The sequence below is a fragment of the Aotus nancymaae genome, unplaced genomic scaffold (assembly GCF_030222135.1).
Source record: "Aotus nancymaae isolate 86718 unplaced genomic scaffold, 86718_ANA_hifiasm-v0.15.2.pri h1tg000003l, whole genome shotgun sequence".
NCBI lineage: Eukaryota > Metazoa > Chordata > Mammalia > Primates > Aotidae > Aotus > Aotus nancymaae.
The window spans coordinates 70608240-70627002 of record NW_026988414.1 but is presented as its reverse complement, the minus strand read 5'-3'; the positions used below and the strand labels follow the sequence as shown (position 1 = coordinate 70627002).

At 35.4% G+C, this 18763-nt stretch overlaps 1 protein-coding gene across 11 annotated transcripts in view; it reads left to right on the top strand.

Moving 5' to 3' along the window:
* MYO9A (myosin IXA) overlaps positions 1 to 18763 on the top strand; it is a 290323-nt gene that overhangs the window by 89191 nt on the left and 182369 nt on the right. For all 11 annotated transcript variants that reach the window (XM_064382198.1, XM_064382203.1, XM_064382199.1 and 8 more), the window contains 3 exons: positions 2862 to 2959; positions 6376 to 6502; positions 16105 to 16194. In XM_064382198.1, the coding sequence (XP_064238268.1) occupies positions 2862 to 2959; positions 6376 to 6502; positions 16105 to 16194 (315 nt within the window). The remainder of the gene's footprint in view (positions 1 to 2861; positions 2960 to 6375; positions 6503 to 16104; positions 16195 to 18763) is intronic.

The following is an 18763-nucleotide window of genomic DNA, read 5'->3' as shown; positions in this document are numbered from 1 at the left end:
AAAACTATGATATTTACTGAGACCACTTTGGGTTTCTAAAGAACATTTGATTAAGGATAACAGCAAATGCAAATATATTTTAGTTCCTCTTTCAGTGTACTTCCCCATTGGTTTTTTTTTTTTTTTTTTTTTTTTTTTGAGATGGAATCTTGCCCTGTCGCCAGGCTGGAGTGCAGTGGCACAATCTCGCCTATTTGCAGCCTCCACCTCCTGGGTTCAAGTGATTCCCCTGCCTCAGCCTCCTGAGTAGCTGGGTCTACAGTTGCATGCCACCACACCTGGCTAATTTTTTGTATTTTTTAGTAGAGACTGGCTTTCACCATGTTGGCCAGGATGGTCTCGGTCTCCTGACCTCATGATCCACCCACCTTGGCCTCCCAAAGTACTGGGATTATAAATGTGAGCCACCTTGCCCAGCATTTCTCAATATTTTATATACATTAATTGTTCCATTCACTTTGGGCAGATTAGAACAGTGTTAGAAGAATCATTATTTACACATGTGGAAGCATAGACTCCCCCTGCCCTGCCACTTGTGATAGGAAAATATTTGTTAAATCATAAAATGAATGAACTGTTTGTAGTTTGAGAATAGGGGGAAGAGAAGCAAGAGAGCTTTTTACAAAAGATTTGCTTAAGGTAAAAGAAGCATGCATTTAAAAATTTATTTTAGGGCCAGGCGCAGTGGCTCATGCATATAATCCCAGCACTTTGGGAGGCTAAGGTGGGTGGACCACCTGAGGTTAGGAGTTCAAGACCAGCCTGGCCAACGTTGTGACACTCTTGTCTCTACTAAAAAATACAAGAAAATTAACCAGGTGTGATGGTGCACACCTGTAATTCCGGCTACTTGGGAGGCTGAGACAGGAGAATTGCTTGAACCTGGAAGGCAGAGGTTTCACTGAGTGACATCACACCATTGCATTCCAGCTGGGCAACGAGTGTAGGACTCTGTGTCCAAAAAAAAAAAATTATTTTAATGAGTAGGACATTGGCATGTCAGTAGAATGTCTTAAAATTGCTTACCAAGAATTTTATAGTCAGAAAATTAAATGCATGGGTTCTCAGAAAAAACTTTCCTTGTGGTGAATTAAGATTTTTAAACTATGCATATGCAACTCTCCATGTTGAGAATAAAAATATTGTTCATAGCATTTCAAAACTTAATTTTAAACTTTAGATATTCATTAACTAGTACTTACGGTACCTAAAGCAGATTTTCTTGTACATGGTAAATACTTGATAAATACTTCTTATAAAATAAATGAACACTTTATTTCCAAAAAAGGAATGTTCATTCAATATTTATATATTATTCAATAATTCAGTGACTTTGTGCTTACCTAAATAATGACTTGTTTTTGGCACTGACTTCTCACTGGGTATCTGCAGTGAATAAGACAATTAACAGTTCATGTAGTTCACTGAGTACTTGATAAAACATTCCCTAGGAAGTAGGCATTAAAAATGTAAATACAAATGTGAGGAGGTTTTTGAAAGTGCAAGGGACTGTGAGAACATACAGTAAAGGGATTTAACGACTCACTGTTTTGAAGATTTAGAGTATGTCTACTACTGTTGGACTATTTTAGGACCTGAAATGCAAGGGTTATGCTTAAAAACCTGGTATTTTAATCTGGTATTCCACAGCAATTTTTTTTTTTTTCTGTCTTAAAATGGTGTCATGCTGTGTTGCCCAGGCTGGTGTCAAAACTCCTGAGCTCAAGCAATCCTCCTACCTCGGTCTTCCAAGTAGCTGGAATTACAGGCACCTGCCACCACCTGACTATCCACAACTATTTTTACTGACTCATATGGCGTGTTTTCTGAGGGTTTTTATACTTTCACATATACTTCTTTCTTTCCTTGTTTGATTACCATGTTGTCTATTATTTCATTAGGAAATAATTATATATGTATAAAATATATAAATAATTATGTATATAAATACATAGATGTTTCATCTGTATATCTACTGTAGATGTAACAGGCTGGGCACAGTGGTTTACACCTGTAGTTCCAGCACTTTGGGAGGCCTAGGTGGGCGGATTGCTTGAGTCCAGGAGTTCCAGACTGGCCTGGGCAACATAGTGAAACTCTGTCTCTGTTAAAAATACAAAAAAACTAGCTGGTCATGGCAGGACTAGCTGGGTAGTCTCGTTATTTGGAAGGCTGAGGTGGGAGAATCACATGAGCCCAGGAGGTTGAAGCTTCAGTGAGCCAAGATTGTGCCACTGTACTCCAGCCTGAGCAATAATAATTAGGCCCTGTCTCAAAAAAAGAAAAAAAAAAAACAAAAACATATCTATATAAATCTATACATATGCATATAGATATATAGATGTAACATAAACCTCTTTATATTATATAAATCTAGGCTCCACTATTCAACTAAATTACTGCCTCTTCTAAAATTTATTTTTATGTCACTAGTATCTAGTTCAGTGCCTTACGTAGGGTAAGCACTTCTTAAATATTTGTTGAATAAGTAATATTTGCTGGTGGAATTGAGCACCCTTACATGCTTTGAATTTCTGAAACTCTTTAGAACCACTCAGAATCAAAGTTGGTATCAAACACATTTTATAAGTATAGCTAGCGCTTTATCATTTGAGATTCCAATTTGGTGATTGTGAAAGGGAGAAAAAAAAGTAACCTATTGGTATTTTGGTAGGTATGTGTTTAGTTTATGTACCTATAGTAAGATAAGAGTTTTAATGAATTTGACTATGTCTATTCCACCAGCTCTAATTTGCATTTATACATACAGGTACGTATAGTAAATTACCATATTTCTCAATGGCCCACATTATTTTTAGACATATAATCTTGATTTTTAAACTTTTATTTTAAATAAGCAGGATTGCTTCACGGTGGAAGGAGAAGATTTGAGACATGACTTTGAGCGCTTACAACTTGCCATGGAAATGGTAGGATTTCTTCCCAAGACACGAAGACAGTGAGTTTACTTGTTGTATTTTTATACTTCCAATAGAGAACACATGATATGTCTTTGAAAGATTTCTCGCCCTTGATCCTTTTAAACAGTTTTCTAAGTGGTATTCCTCATCCACTACCTCATCCATCTCTCAAGCATTATTTTGAATTTCTTTTTTTGTCATAAATTCATTGAGAATCTGATGGAAGCTGACACTGTTCTTGTTGTACAATGTACATTCTTAACAATTTGCACATAAATGCAGGAATTTATTGTGCCCCTGAAGCCTATTCATGGACCTTACTCAAAACTTTTAATTTATAACACTATTTTTATAGCTCTTCATTTTTTATATATCTGTGATCTCTAATCTTATTAAATTATTCATACTTACCAGATGCATGGTATCTAATTTTCAGTGTATTTCTTCTATATAGTTTACATCTGCACTATTCTATAAAATGTTTTAAATTGTAAATCTAAACAAATTAAAAATATAAAAAGGTTGAGATAAAGATGAAATAAATTACATTTGAAACAAATTATTTAAAATTAAAGACTCAACCTTGGCTCTCACCAGAAAAAAATAGTTACTTACAACTTTTTTGAGGTAGGGGAGTAGTGTTAATGAATTTGTCAGATCTGACTATATTGTTAATTTTTTTTTTCTTTTTTGAGACAGTGTCTCGCTCTGTCACTCAGGCTGGAGTGCTCATTGCAGCCTCAACCTCCCCAGGCTTAAATGATCCTCCCACCTCAACTTCCCAAGTAGTTGGGACTATAGGCTTGTGCCATCGCACCCAGCTAATTTTTGTAATTTTTGGCACATTGCCCAGGCTGGTCTTAAATTCTTGGGTTCAAGTAATGCACCGGCCTCAGTCTCTCAAAGTGCTAGGATTATCAGCATAAGCCACTGCGCCCAACCTCTGTTAATTTTTAACCTCATGATTGATGAACCTATACTGAGAATAGGAGAAAATTACCTCTGCTGTTTTCTTATTTGCTTGTATTTACATCATTGGTATGACTCTTTAATTAGCAGGCTATTTGCTAGAATCTTTTTGGGAGAAGTCAATTAAAACCAAATCTCAATTGGTGACATAAACTGCAATTCACTGAAAATTAGTGAGTTAGAGTACCTCTCTCAATTTCTGTATGCTGTATTACTTCCACCTTACCCTCAGGATACCTAATTCACTGTATGTGATATCTGGCTGGTTGACATAGAGACAGAATTTATATATGAAATAATAGTGTAACTTAAATTTTTAAAGATATTGTGTGTTGGGAATATAATGTTTACTTCTCATGCACCAACAGATTGTCTTCTGCACTTTCTTACATGAATGAATTCTGTATTGGAAACCACTGGAAATAATACGTTTCTAGTAGGCTGACCTTCAGTTAGACCCTTGTCTCTCACTAAAATTTTATCTTCACATATTCCCTAACACAAGTTTTGCATTTTAACTAGACTTGTCTTGTTCTCTAAAACATTATATTGTATTCTGAACACTCGATGTTTTCCCTGTTTGGAATGATCTTTATATCTTTTTCTACTCATTCAAATATCTTCAGTTGTTTGGATAGAGAACACATTATGTATACTGCCTCTCTTCAGTCCTGTGACTATGATAAACTCTGCTAAAAAATCACAATATTCTTTTCTACTGAGCATAGATCTACCCCACAATTCCTTTTAACATAACCTTGTAGGCAGCCATAGAATTCGTATGTGAATTGTAACTCGTTTTCTTTAGAGCACTGTTTATGTTCTGCCTTTTTAACAAACTTTATACCTTAACTGTGCTTTGCTGCTGCCTTCTGTATTTTAAGATATCTTGCCCTTTAGTATACTTATTTATTGTTACCTCCTAATGTAAGATTATGCACTTTTTGAGAATAAGGATTCTCATTCATATCTTAATATCTTTTTAATGTTGATTTATAGTACATTAGATGATTTGACGTTTATTATTGCTGGAGACTATCACCTATTTGCGCATGAGAACATTAATATGATGATTGTCAAGTCCAAAATATTGAAACAGTGTAATTAGTAACCATATAAATGTCTATCAAAAATCATTTTTAAAAGTGGCTCCTGAATTTGTTTTTGTCTTTTGACTTTCATTAATTTTTGTTTCAGTTGATAGTTTATTCTTTAATCCAGAATAACATTATGAATTATTTTTATAATAGACTTGTATTTCCTGTGAGTCATATGAATGATTCAAACATTTAAAAACTTTAGGCTGGGTGTGGTGGCTCACGCCTGTAATCCAAGCACTTTGGAGGCCAAGGCGGGCGGATCACCTGAGGTCGAGAGTTCAAGACCAGCCTGACCAACATGGTGAAACCCCGTCTTTATTAAAAAAAACAAAACAAAACAAAAAAAACTTTAAATTATTTGAAAAATTAGATTTATAAGTTAGATGGTGATTTAGTACCTCTCAAATATTCCTAAGGTAATATCTCAGATTTCTAAAGCAATGTCTTTGTTTTAGTTGGAATACTTCCTAATTTTAGGAAAACGTAGTGTTAAATTTTGATAAGCCAAATTTTGTAAGATGTATTTATCCTAAGAAAATAACTGCATGTGACACAGAATTGTGTGTGTTTGTGTGTGTGTGTGTGTGTGTGTGTGTGTGTGTGTGTATAGATACGGAGATTGAGGAAGAGCTTTTCAATGGAGTGTTCAGCTGTGTTAAATACCTCTGAGATGTCAGATAAGTTAAGAACATAATAGACTCTTCTTAGCTACATAGAGGTCCTTGGTAACCTAAGATTCCAGAGTTAGCAGGAGTTGATGGGATATATGGCATAAGTGGAGAGATTAGTTGTTGATTGCAGGGCACATACTCCTCTGACTCAGGAGGGAACTTTAGAACGGAGGATCTATATGAAAGTGTTTCACAGTAGAAGTTAATATAACCCACCTGACTTCATACTTTAAGAAAAAAACACCATAACATGGTGTAGGAAAGCATTTTAAAAACATAATAAAAATCAGCTAGGATACTTGATAAAAAATACAGATTCAAGGCCTTTCCTTTAGAGATTCTGATTCAGTTTATCTGAAACAGTATATAGGAAAAAAGCATTCCAGGCAGGATGAATAACATTTAGAAGGCATGGCCTTTTAAAAACACTATGACAAATTCAGGCAATAGCAGAAGTCCCTTTGAAATGACTATATAAGAAGTGGTATAACACTTATATTCAGGTCATGAAAAGCATTTTGGACAGTATTTCCTGTGAGTCTGACATATAGTAAACCCTCTGTAAATTTTAGTAATTATTCCCATATTGCTTGTTTTCCAAAGACTAAATACCTCATATTTGTACTGGTTAGTTTGTTTAACTAGAATTTTAGAATGAAATGAGCTTTGGGAATGGACACAACTAAGCTATAATTTGTGATTTTATTTTCCCAGGATTTTCTCTCTTCTCTCAGCCATACTTCATTTGGGTAATATCTGTTACAAGAAGAAGACATATCGGGATGACTCCATTGATATCTGTAACCCTGAAGTTCTGCCTATTGTCTCAGAATTATTAGAAGTGAGTGATTACATTTCTCAGTTGTCGTTTCAAATACTTTGTAACTTTTTATTTTTTATTTATTTTTTTTTGTAGAAGTAAATGGGTTAATCCTATTAATGTTTTTATTAGACACTATTTTAAAATAGCATTTCCAAAACATGGAATTTTTCCTGATACCTGCCTGAGTTTGCTATTGAGTGTGGCAGAATCTTTAGAAAATTTGTATTTTCTCCTCTGCCTCCCCTTGCTCCAGACATCCATAGTCCCTCAATTTGCTGGATAGGATGAATATTTCCACTCTAGACTGTATAATGTCCTGGGACTATAGTAATTTTTCTCTTCATAGTTGAGGTTCCTTCTTATGCTAAGATTTTGATTAGATGATTTTATTTCAAGATGGGGTATCTGGATGGGTGGAGAAAAAAAGATACTACTTTTTTTTCTTCATGGGTTGAATAGGACCTAAAGGTTCTCATCTCCTACCATGCTTCTTCTTATATCAAGGCCTTTATTACCTGATTCTGTCTTCCTGGAGCGATGATTTCTCACATTTTATTAGCTAACGTCTCTCTTGCCCACTAGCTTCTCATCTTGCCAGATTTATCCCATCAGATGGGGTGTCATTTTTTAATAGGCCCTATTGTCTAGCATAGCAAGGAAATATAGGTATGTGTACTAACCTGTGTATATATACACATATCTATACATATTTTAATATGTAACCATCTGTATGTAAAGCTAAAAATGAGTTCATGATGATGTGTTCAACTTTAATCCATTCCCAAATGGATCATTCTAACCTTCTTCCCTTGGTTATCTGTGAACTCTCACTTCAACAATGAGAAGGATGTCTCCTATCCTTTGCCATCCATTTATTTGTTTAATTCCAGTATACGTGTATAATGGTATCAAAATTGTTAACCTGTACCGCTCTGGGAAATGACTTTTTCAACTAGAATACAGTGCTTATGTGCAATTCCTTTTGCCTTTAATCCTACAGACTTCACTCATTTCTGAAACTACTCAGAACAGCACCTTTTCCTTCCACCCCATTTTTGTTGAGGTTTCATGTATTTGTCATTCATGCAGTTTTCTCATCATGGTCTACGTTCCTTCCTGGAATCCCCCAGTCTCTTAAGTAATTTTTAATATTTGCATACATTAAGTTGTACTCTTCATGCTATTTAGTTTTTGACAGATGTAAAAAGTCATGTGTCCACTATTATAGTATCATAAAGAATAGTTTCACTGCTTTAAAAATCCCCTATGCTTTACCTGTTCAACCCCTCCCCCAACTGCTGCAACCACTTTTTTACTAGATGTATAGGTTTGTTTTTTACAGCATGTAATATAATTGAATCATATAATATGTAGATTTTTCAGACTGACTTGTTTTACTTAATAATATGCACTTAAGATTTACTCATGTCTGGCTGGGTGTGGTGGCTCATGCCTGCAATCCCAGCGCATTGAGAGGCTGAGGCAGGTGAGTTGCTTGAGCCCTAGGAGTTCAAGACCCGCCTGGGCAACATAGAGAGACTCCATCTCTACTAAAAACAAAACAAAACAAAAACCCAAAACACAAAACCTAGCTGGGCGTGGTGACATGTGCCTGTAGTCCCAGCTGCTTTTTAGGCTGAGGTGGGAGGCTTGAACCCACGAGGCGGAGGTTACAGTGAGCTTAGACTGCGCCACTACACTGTAGCCTGGATGACAGAGTGAGACCCTATCTCCAGAAACAAAAAAAATATTCATTCATGTCTTTCATTGGCTTGATAGCTCATTTCTTTTTATCATGGGGTAATAATCCATTATATAGATATATTATAGTTTATTTATTTACCTGTTGAAGGACACTTTGGTTGTTTGCAGTTTTTGGCAATTATGAATAGCTTCCTTTTTTTAAATTAAAATATGATTCATCTTCCAAATCTTGGTTCATAGGTTACTTCATATGGTTTAACTTTAAGTGGTCTAAACTGACTCCCTAAATACAGAGCATTTGTTTCTACTTAGCATAATTTAGCTTTGTAACATAAAGTTAATTGTTTACTAGTTTGTGTTTGTTGTAAGGCTGCAGTGCTCTTTGAGAGCAATGGATGCCTCTCTTATTTATCTAACCACACAGTGTTTATTTTTTCTGTACATGATTGGGCATTGCTTATTAACTTCAGTGGAATGATAGCCTGGCAGAAGAAGAGGCAGGAGAAGGGAGTACCTTGAATTGGAACTAGACTTACTGGAAAGAAGTTCTACCAGGAGATAGAGTGTGGTACCTGAGGTTGTAATTTTGAAGATCATAAAGGTCAGAGAACAGATGGCATTTTAGTCAGGTATTTCAGGTGATACTTAGTGAAGCATTTGGTACTGTTACAGGGCATTGTGGCTAATGGTCTTACTTATAAGTCTAGGCAACTGAGCAGAAACCAAGGCTTCTGTGTCTAGTGCTTCATTTCTTCTTTGGTAAGAGACTGATAAGAACAATTTAGGCAACTCAAAGAGGAACTCAGGTACGGGTTTAAAAGAAAAAAGTAAATCTAATTCTGAGAATTGGGCTAACTAGTATTAAAGACAATGGCAAATGTGATTTGACAGTAAATCTGACTTTTGAACCCCAGCTTCTTAAATTTCTTTTTGTGTATAGTTTGGATGGATTCTAGGGCTGAGGTTTAGTATTAAGTAGAAAGAAAATAGCTTCAAAGTTCAGGAGCTGAAGAAATACCTACCATGGTGTCCCATCTGTAGTTAGTACTTAGAAATTATTTTAGAAAATGATTGCCTCTAGTTGGTTAAGACTGATAATAATTGCAATCTTAAGGCTTTGGTTGAAATAGGGTGCAAAGATAAACACATTGACTGGTTTATTTAACATTTAAATTCTTTAGTTGAGATTTAATTTAATTCCTCTTCTTCCCATAGTGATTTAATTCAGTGATAAGTATAGAAGAACAAATGTTTTCAAATTAGTGGTTTAGTTTTATTTATTTACTTTTCAGTTATGTTTTTTTAGTTACCTGAGGCAATAGTGAAAGTTTTGAGTCTTTACTAATGCCTATTTGGCATGGATACTTGTGAAAATTATTGAAAGATAAACTCCAATAGATAAATTGTAGGTAATTGTGGAGGATGTTTTTGTTGGGAGATACTAGAACTGTCATCATTACCAAAAACTGTTCAGTTTTTAGCAGGTTTATGTATTTTGAGTATATTTTAACATCTGTTGAAACAATATAAAGAATAGTCTTTTGTTTTTTGTTTTTTTGAGACGGACTTTCGCTCTTGTTGCCTGGTCTGGAGTGCAGTGGCACAATCTCAACTCACTGCAACCTCCGTCTCCTGAGTTCAAGTGATTCTTCTGCCCCAACCTCCCAAGTAGCTGAGATTACAGGCATGCGCCACCACGCCCAGCTAATTTTGTATTTTTAGTAGAGGCGGGGTTTCACCATGTTGGTCCAGCTGGTCTTGAACTCCTGACCTCAGGTGATCCACCCACCTCAGCCTCCCAAAGTGCTGGGATTACAGGCGTGAGACTGCGCCTGGCCAAGAATAGGTTTTTAATTAGGTAAATATGAGACACTTTGTAGAATGGATATTGAACCCATTACTACTTTTTCTGTATTAATAGTTTTTGAATATTCTAAAAGTAATATATTTAAGTATTTTTAGAAAATTATAGAGGTAGCTGATTAAAAAATCATGAATTGGGTAATATTTTCTTTAGGATGCTTGCCAAATGTGATAAGCAAGATGAGTATGTTTTGGGGTTGTGTGGGTATGCATAGATCTATGTACAATCTTAGTCAGGTTTTCGTGCTAGCTAATGAGAACTCAAGAAATGAGTTGAAAGCTTTTGTACCCTGGCTCCTTTTTCTGCATTTAGAAGTCTCATTAGCAGAGAATAATATGTTCCTTAAGGGTTTCAGAGAGGTCAACCTTATGAGCTACTGTATTTGATGTCTTTTTTTTTTTTTAGGAAATAAAATTGTTATCCTTTATTTCCTTGAAAATATATCCAATTCTGATTGTTTGCTCATTTAAAAGAAAGCATTGCTAATATATTATTAATACATTTGAGGCACCAGATAAATTGCCTGAAAATAATGTCATGAAATCCAAATTATGGCTAAATGTTCTTTCCCATCACATGAAAATTTAACTATAATATAATCTGAAATGTTTAGCTGAATTTAGAATATCGAAAAAAATCAAGCGACTCAAGATATTTGTATTAAAACATGAAGTCTGCTAAATCAGTTTTACTTCTATTACAGTAATATAGGCTTATATTCTTAAATCACAGTGAACTTACTACATTAATAGATAAGACGAAATCAGTAGTTCAAATCCCAGGGATTGCTTTGATGGTCTTGTAAATATTTCCTTTCTGTTCCATGTTAACTAATTTTTTAGTTAAATAGATTTTCAAATTTGGCTTGAGTTATTTTGATAATTTGTGTTTTTCTAAAAGTTATGTATTAAACGTTTAGAATTTTTTACTTTTGAGTTCTTTGTAAATAGTCTGTTAATTCAGTCTTTAAAATTTTTTCTCTATGGTATTAGCTATTTGTTTCTTAGATTTTGTCTTTTGCTTTGTGTGAGATTTGTCTTTCATGTTTTCAAAGAATTAGCCTTTAGATTGATCAGTTCTAACATTTTACTTATTATGTATTAATTTGTTTTAGCATATTTTCTTCCTTTTTTCGATTATGAAATGTTTCCAGCACACACTATTATATAGAAAACAATATAATCAACCCTTATTAATTCACAGCCCTACTCAAGTAACAAAATATTGCATATAATTGAAGCCCACTGTGTACCCTTGTACCTTGTCCCCACCAGAGGTAACCACTATTATGAATTTGGTGTTTATCATTTCTATTCTTGTTTCTATATTTTCAGTATAGATAGATGTTTTTATAAAGAATATATAGTTTTGCATGTTTTCAGTCTTTATATAAATGTTCTTTTTATTTTATTTTACTTGAAGTTCTGGGGTACATATGCAGATCTTGCAGGATTGTTACATAGGTATACACATGCCATGGTGGTTTTGCTGCCTCCATCCCCCTGTCACCTACATTAGGTATTTCTCCTAATGTTATCCCTCCCCAATCTCCCCACTCCCTGCCATCCCTCCCTCAGTCCCCACCCCACAACAGACCCCAGTGTGTGATGTTCCCCTCCCTGTGTCCATGTGTTTTCATTGTTCAACAACCACTTAATGAGTGAGAACATGCGGTGTGTGGTTTTTTGTTCTTGTGTCAGTTTACTGAGAATGATGGTTTCCAGATTCATCCATGTCCCTGCAAAGGACATGAACTCATCATTTTTTATGGCTGCATTATATTCCATTGTGTATATGTGCCACATTTTCTTTATCCAGTCTATCATTGATGGGCATTTGGGTTGGTTCCAAGTCTTTGCTATTGTAAACAGTGCTGCAGTGAACATACATGTGCATGTGTCTTTATAATAGAATGATTTATAATCCTTTGAGATATACCCAGTAATGGGATTGCTAGGTCAAATGGTATTTTTATTTCTAGATCTTTGAGGAATTGCCACACTGTCTTCCACAATGGTTAAACTAATTTACACTCCCACCAACAGTGTAAAAGCGTTCCTATTTCTCCACATCCTCTCCAGCATCTGTTGTCTCCAGATTTTTTAATGATCGCTATTCTAACTGGCATGAGATGGTATCTTAATGTGGTTTTGATTTGCATTTCTCTAATAACCCGTGATGATGAGCATTTTTTCATTTATTTGTTGGTCTCATAAATGTCTTCTTTTGAAAAGTGTCTGTTCATATCCTTTGCCCATTTTTTGATGGGGTTGTTTTGTTTTTTTCTTGTGGATTCTGGATATTAGCCCTTTGTCAGATGGGTAGCTTGCAAAAACTTGTTCTCATTCTGTTGGTTGCCGGTTCACTCTAATGATTGTTTCTTTTGCTGTGCAGAAGCTCTTAAGATTAATTAGATCCCATTTGTCTATTTTGGCTTTTGTTGCCATTGCTTTTGGTGTTTTAGTCATGAAATCCTTGCCTATGCCTATCTCCTGATGGTATTGCCTAGGTTTTCTTCTAGGGTTTTTATGGTGTTAGGTCTTAATGTTTAAATCTTTAATCCATCTGGAGTTAATTTTTGTATAGTGTGTAAGGAAGGGATCCAGTTTCAGCTTTCTGCACATGGCTTGCCAGTTTTCCCAACACCATTTATTAAACAGGGAATCCTTTCCCCATTGCTTGTTTTTATCATGTTTGTCTAAGATCAGATGGTTGTAGGTGTGTGGCGTTACTTGCGAGGCCTCTGTTCTGTTCCATTGGTCTCTATCTCTGTTTTGGTACCAGTACCATGCTGTTTTGATTACTGGAGCCTTGTAGTGTAGTTTGAAGTCAGGTACTGTGATGCCTCTAGCTTTGTTCTTTTTGCTTAGGATTGTCTTGGTTATTCAGGCTCTTTTTTGGTTCCATATAAAGTTTAAGGTGTTTTTTTCCAGTTCTGTGAAGAAGGTCATTGGTAGCTTGATGGGGATAGCATTGAATCTATAAATTACTTTGGACAGTATGGCCATTTTCATGATATTGATTCTTCCTAACCATGAGCATGGAGGCATGGAATCTTTTGCCATCTGTTTGTGTTCTGTTTTTTCATCTGTTTGTGTCCTTCTCTTTTTCCATCTGTTTGTGAGATGTAGTTTTGCTCTTGTTGCCCAGGCTGGAGTGTAATGGCACAATCTCGGCTCACTACAACCTCCGTCTCCCAGGTTCAAGTGATTCTCCTGTCTCAGCCTCCCAAGTAGCTGAGATTACAGGCATGTGTTAACATGCCCAGCTAATTTTCGTATTGTTAGTAGAGATGAGGTTTCTCCATGTTGGTTAGGCTGGTCTCCAACTCCCAACCTCAGGTGATCCGCCCGCTTTGGCCTCTGAAAGTGCTGGGATTACAGGCATGAGCCACTGCGTTTGGCCTATAAATGTTATACTGTATGTATGATTCTGGAACTCGGCTTTTTTCATTCCATAGTTTTGAGGTCTTTCATTGAAAGACCTGTTTTTGAGATCTTTCAATGCTGATTTATATATTCTAGATTCTTTTTTGTTGTTCTTTTTTTGTATAAGAGTCCATGATATGTGACTGGACTCGGTAGCTCACACCTGTAATCCCAGCACTTTGAGTGGCCAACACAGGTGGATTGCTTGAGATTAGGAGTTCAAGACCAGCCTGGGCAACATGACGGAACCCTGTCTCTAACAAAAATACAAAAATTAGCTGGGGGTGGTGGCATGTGCCTGTAGTCCCAGGCTAGAGTGCAATGGCACAGTCATGGCTCACTGCAGCTTTGATCTCCTCAGCTCAAACAATCTTCCCACCTCAGTTTCCTGAGTACCTGGGAGTTCAGGCACGTGTCCCCCATGCCTGGCTGATTGTAAATTTTACTTTTATTAGAGACGAGGTCTTGCTGGTGTTGTCTAAGCTGTTCTTGAACTCTTGAACTCAAGCAGTCCTATGCCTTGGTCTCCTAAAATGTTGGGATTATAGGTGCGAGCCACTGTACCCAGCCAATATTTATTTTTGATAATTGCAGAAATATACCTCACAATATAGCTTTGAATTTTATTACTTTTTTTTTCTTAACTTTGTTGGTTTTGTCATTTTTGTGTTATCTGGTATTATTTTTATTCCTTAATGTATTTTAAATAAATCTAAAAGGTTGAGACTTTATTTAAATTTGGTTGGTTGTTTTTGGCTTTACTTCATTTTGTGACATTAATAATGCCTCAAAATTATTTTCAGTTTTTGGAATTTGAGAGTTGATCAGTGAAGGCTCTGAAAGGTGTTATATTTGCTAGATAATATTTATCCATTTAGTGTGGTTGAAAGTTGTTCTTTAAAAGATTATTGATCTATCATACATTGTTGGTGGCAGGGTAATGCCTCTTTCTATCATTTTATAACCCAATCTCCTCCTTATAATCTTTTTTTTTTTTTTTTTTTTTTTGAGATGGAGTCTGGCTTTGTCACCTAGGCTGGAGTGCAGTGGCGTGATCTCGGCTCACTGCAACCTCTGCCTCCCAGGTTCAAGTGATTCTCCTGCCTCAACCACTTGAGTAGCTATGATTAGAGGTGTGCACCGCTATGCCTGGCTAATTTTGTGTTTTTGGTCAAGACAGGGTTTCCCATGTTGGCCAGGCTGTTCTCGAATTCCTGACCTCAAGTGATCTGCCCACCTTAGCCTCCTAAAGTGCTGGGATTGCAGTCGTGAGCTACCACTCCTAGCTGTTATAATCTAATATTTTTTTACCTTATAAATTTTTATATTGTCTACATAAAATTTTATGAATGTTATGTTTTTATTATGTATGGATACTTTTATAAAATGTCCTTGTTTTACCACTTCATGCCCATCATCATGACAAAATTCTGAGGTTTAATAACATTAAATATAGTTAAGGTTTGGAAGAAACAGGAACTCTCATTGCTACTGCTGAGAGAGCACATTGGTAAAAATTATGTATAGGAGTTTGGCAGTATTCTCTACAGCTGAAAATATGCATGCTCTAACCTTATACTTTTAGGTTTGTTCTTCACAGAAACTTTTGAACTCATGTGCAAGAATATTCATTGTGGTTTATTTTCTAATCATGCAAAATTGTAAATAGTGTAAATGACTACAAAGAGGAGAATGGATTCACACTGTGGTATATTTATATGCTGTAGTGCTATGTAGCAGTTAAAATGAGTAAGGTTGATCTAGATTATCAACATGGTGTGTGCCTGTAGTCCCAGGTACTTGGGAGGCTGAAGCAGGAGGATTTCTCGAGCCTGGGAGGTCGAGACTTCAATGAGTCGAGATTGCACCACTGCACTGGAGCCTAGGTGACAGAATGAGACTCTGTCTCAAAAAATAATGATAATTTAAAAAGTGTCCATATAGTTATATCTGGAAAACATATGGGCAATACGATACTATATAGGTAAACATTAAATAATTGACAATATAGCATAGTGTTTATGAATATGTTTAATACATATAAAAAGTATAGAAATGTGAACTGAAATGATACATGTGAAATTGATGATATTATTTGCCTCAGTGGAGAGAGTGCGAACAAAGGAAGTGTCAATTTTATCTTAAAGTTTATCATTCATGAATAAGAAGAAACATCTGAAACTTAAGTATTTTTTGGAATATTCTTAGAATTCAAGATTCATGAAGAAGAAATATCTGAAACATAAATAAGTATATTTTGGAATATTTCTGGAATCCAAGAAATGCTATCACTTTTTAGTCCTTGCCTCTAGTTTGTGGGATTATAGTTGATCATCTTAAAATGTTTTTTTGTACTGTTCTGTATTTTCTATATTCTGCACAATGAAGCGTTTCTCTATTATGATCAGAAAGCAAACTTTAATTTGAAAGACCCATTTGTCTTTTGAGTGGGACACTTAAATTCCATTTTGGCCAGTATTAAAATTGCCCATTGTATTTTCTTTTTTCTCTGTTGTATATTTGCTAATCTCATTAAGCTTTCCCCCCTCTATTTGGGTTTTTCAAAAGATAATTCAACCTATTGTCATAAATCTTAATATTGAGTTTACTTTTCTGTTTTATAGGTTAAAGAAGAGATGCTGTTTGAAGCATTAGTTACAAGGAAGACGGTGACGGTGGGAGAAAAGCTTATTTTACCGTACAAGCTGGCAGAGGTATGATGGATTTTATTTTAGATGAAAGCATTCTGGACATTGTTAGAAGTTTGGGTTTTCTTTTAACAGCATGAAAATGACATGGCAAAAGGTGTTGATTAAAACGTTTTCTAGGCCTTTGAAATTTTATTGTGAATTTTCCATTGATTTAGAAACTTAAATTTAAATGTGATTGTGAGCAATAGGCTTGCATTTTTCTCCAAGGATCTTAATCTCTTCATCATTTGCAACTTTCATGTTATTAATATGGGGTAGATGATGGCAGGTAGCATTATAAATCAGCAGTATATGATCCAATTAATTATTTTTCTTGAGACAGTTTCTTCTAGCACATTATACTTTTTTGGTTAACTTTTTCATTTGTTGGCTACTTGTTTGCAGTTCTTTCTGGTTTTCTTTTCTTTTTTCTTTATCTCTAAAAGGTAGAGTCCCTTTTAGAGATAAAGAAAGAAAGAAACAAAGAAACAGTCTTTGTTTCTTCTTCTCTATATTCTTCGTTGAGGTTATCTTACCCAGTCCTATTATTTTAAATATCATCTGTGTACTGAGGCTCCTAGATGAGATTTGTTGCTACTGTTATACTGCTCAGCTCTCTAGGGGTAGGAAAATTATTGAAAAGCCACTATTTTATGGAGTAATTTTATCAAAGTGATGACAAATCAAAGTATGATGACTATTTTAAAAATGGGATAGGAATATGAGCTTAGAAGATTAGAAGACAGAGGTGAGGAAAGTGTGATTGAATTCTCGAGAATGTTTTTTTAACTTGACCTTGATCCATTTATCTCACCTCCTGTGTCTTAAAGTCCACATTTTTTCTTATGTCATATTATAGTCTTCTGTGAGAACTTCTTTGTAAACAGTAAGAAAGCCAAATCTTAAGAGTTTTATATTTCTTTTATATAAAATAAAGATTCAATACTTTTTACATTTTCTTTCACTACCTTTTTCTTTTTTAAAAAATTTAACTTTTAAGTTCAGGGATGTATGTGTAGGTTTGTTATATAGGTTTGTCATGGGGGTTTGTTGCAGAGATTATTTCGTCACCCAGGTATTAAACCTAGTACCCATTAGTTATTTTTCCTGATCCTCTCCTTCCTACCACTCTCCACCATCCCCTGTATGTCTCCATGTGTTCTCATCATTTGGCTTCCACTTATAAGTGAGAACATGCTGTTTGGTGGTGTGTTCCTATGTTTATTCGAGATGGATAATGGTCTCCAGCTTCATCCATCTTCCTGCAAAGGACGTGATTTTATCCTTATTTATGGCTGCATTGTATTCCATGGTATATAAGTACCACATTTCTTTATGCAGTCTGTCATTGATGGGCATTTAGGTTGATTCCATCTCTTTGCTATGTGAATAGTGCTGCAGTGAATATATGCATGCATATGTCTTTATGATAGAATGATTTCTATTCCTTTGGATATATACCCAGTAATCGGATTACTGGATTGAATGTTAGTTTTGCTTTTATGTCTTTGAGGAATTGCCACACTCTTTCCCGATGGTTGAACTAATTTATACTTCCTCCAATAGTGTGTAAACATTCCTTTTTCTCCGCAACCTCACCGGCATCTGTTGGTTTTTTGTTTTTAACAATAGCCATGTGAATCACTTGAGATGGTATCTCATTGTGGTTTTGATTTGCATTTCTCTAATGACCATACCACCTTTTTCATTACAAAATTTTTTTAGTGTTTATTTTCATTTTTAACTTTGAATTTAACCTTCTGAGATTATTTTTTATCCCCTGCTTTGTTTTTGTTTATATTTGTTTGGTGTATTTATAACTTTAATAAATATACAAAACCCTCTTTTTGTGCCCAGAAATGTGCAGAGCATTAGGGGTGTTACGGGAAGCAATACTTAGAGTTTAAGTATTTTATCTGAAGGGTAATGTAAAGCTCTTAAAGTGTTTAAAGAAAAATCTTTTAAAAATTTAAGATTTTTTTTTTTATTTTAAGGAGCACTGTGGAAGCAGTGTTTAGAATCATTTGGAGGAATGTATTCATTTTTATAGCTGTGTAAGCAACTTAGCGACTTGATATAACACAGACTTAATATCTTGACAGTTTCCATGGGTCATGAGTCTGGGTACAGGTTAGTTGAGCCCTCTGCCCAGGGTCTCACCAGGCTAAAATTAAGATGTCCATCAGGGGTATAATGTATCATCTCAGGCTTACCGTTCTCTTCCAAGGTCACAGGTGGTTGCCAGGATTCAGTTTCTTGTGATTGTAGCACTGAGGCACCTAGTTTTCTGTTGTTGTTGTTTGTCCGTCAGGGACCTTTCCTAGCAATTAGAGGCTGATGTTACTTTTTTGCCATGTGGCCCTGCCTACAGCATGGCAGTTTGCTTCTTCAGGGCCAGCAGGAGAATCTCTATTGATAGCAGAACTCAAATCCCTTTTGAGGAGCTTTTTCTGATTATGTCAGTCCTATCCAGGATGATCTGCCTTTGATTAAAAAATCAACTGGTTTGGGTTTTTATATCTTTAAAATCCCTTCATTTTTATCATGTAACATCAGCTTGATGTGGCAGTGAAAGCCATCATATTTATAGTTC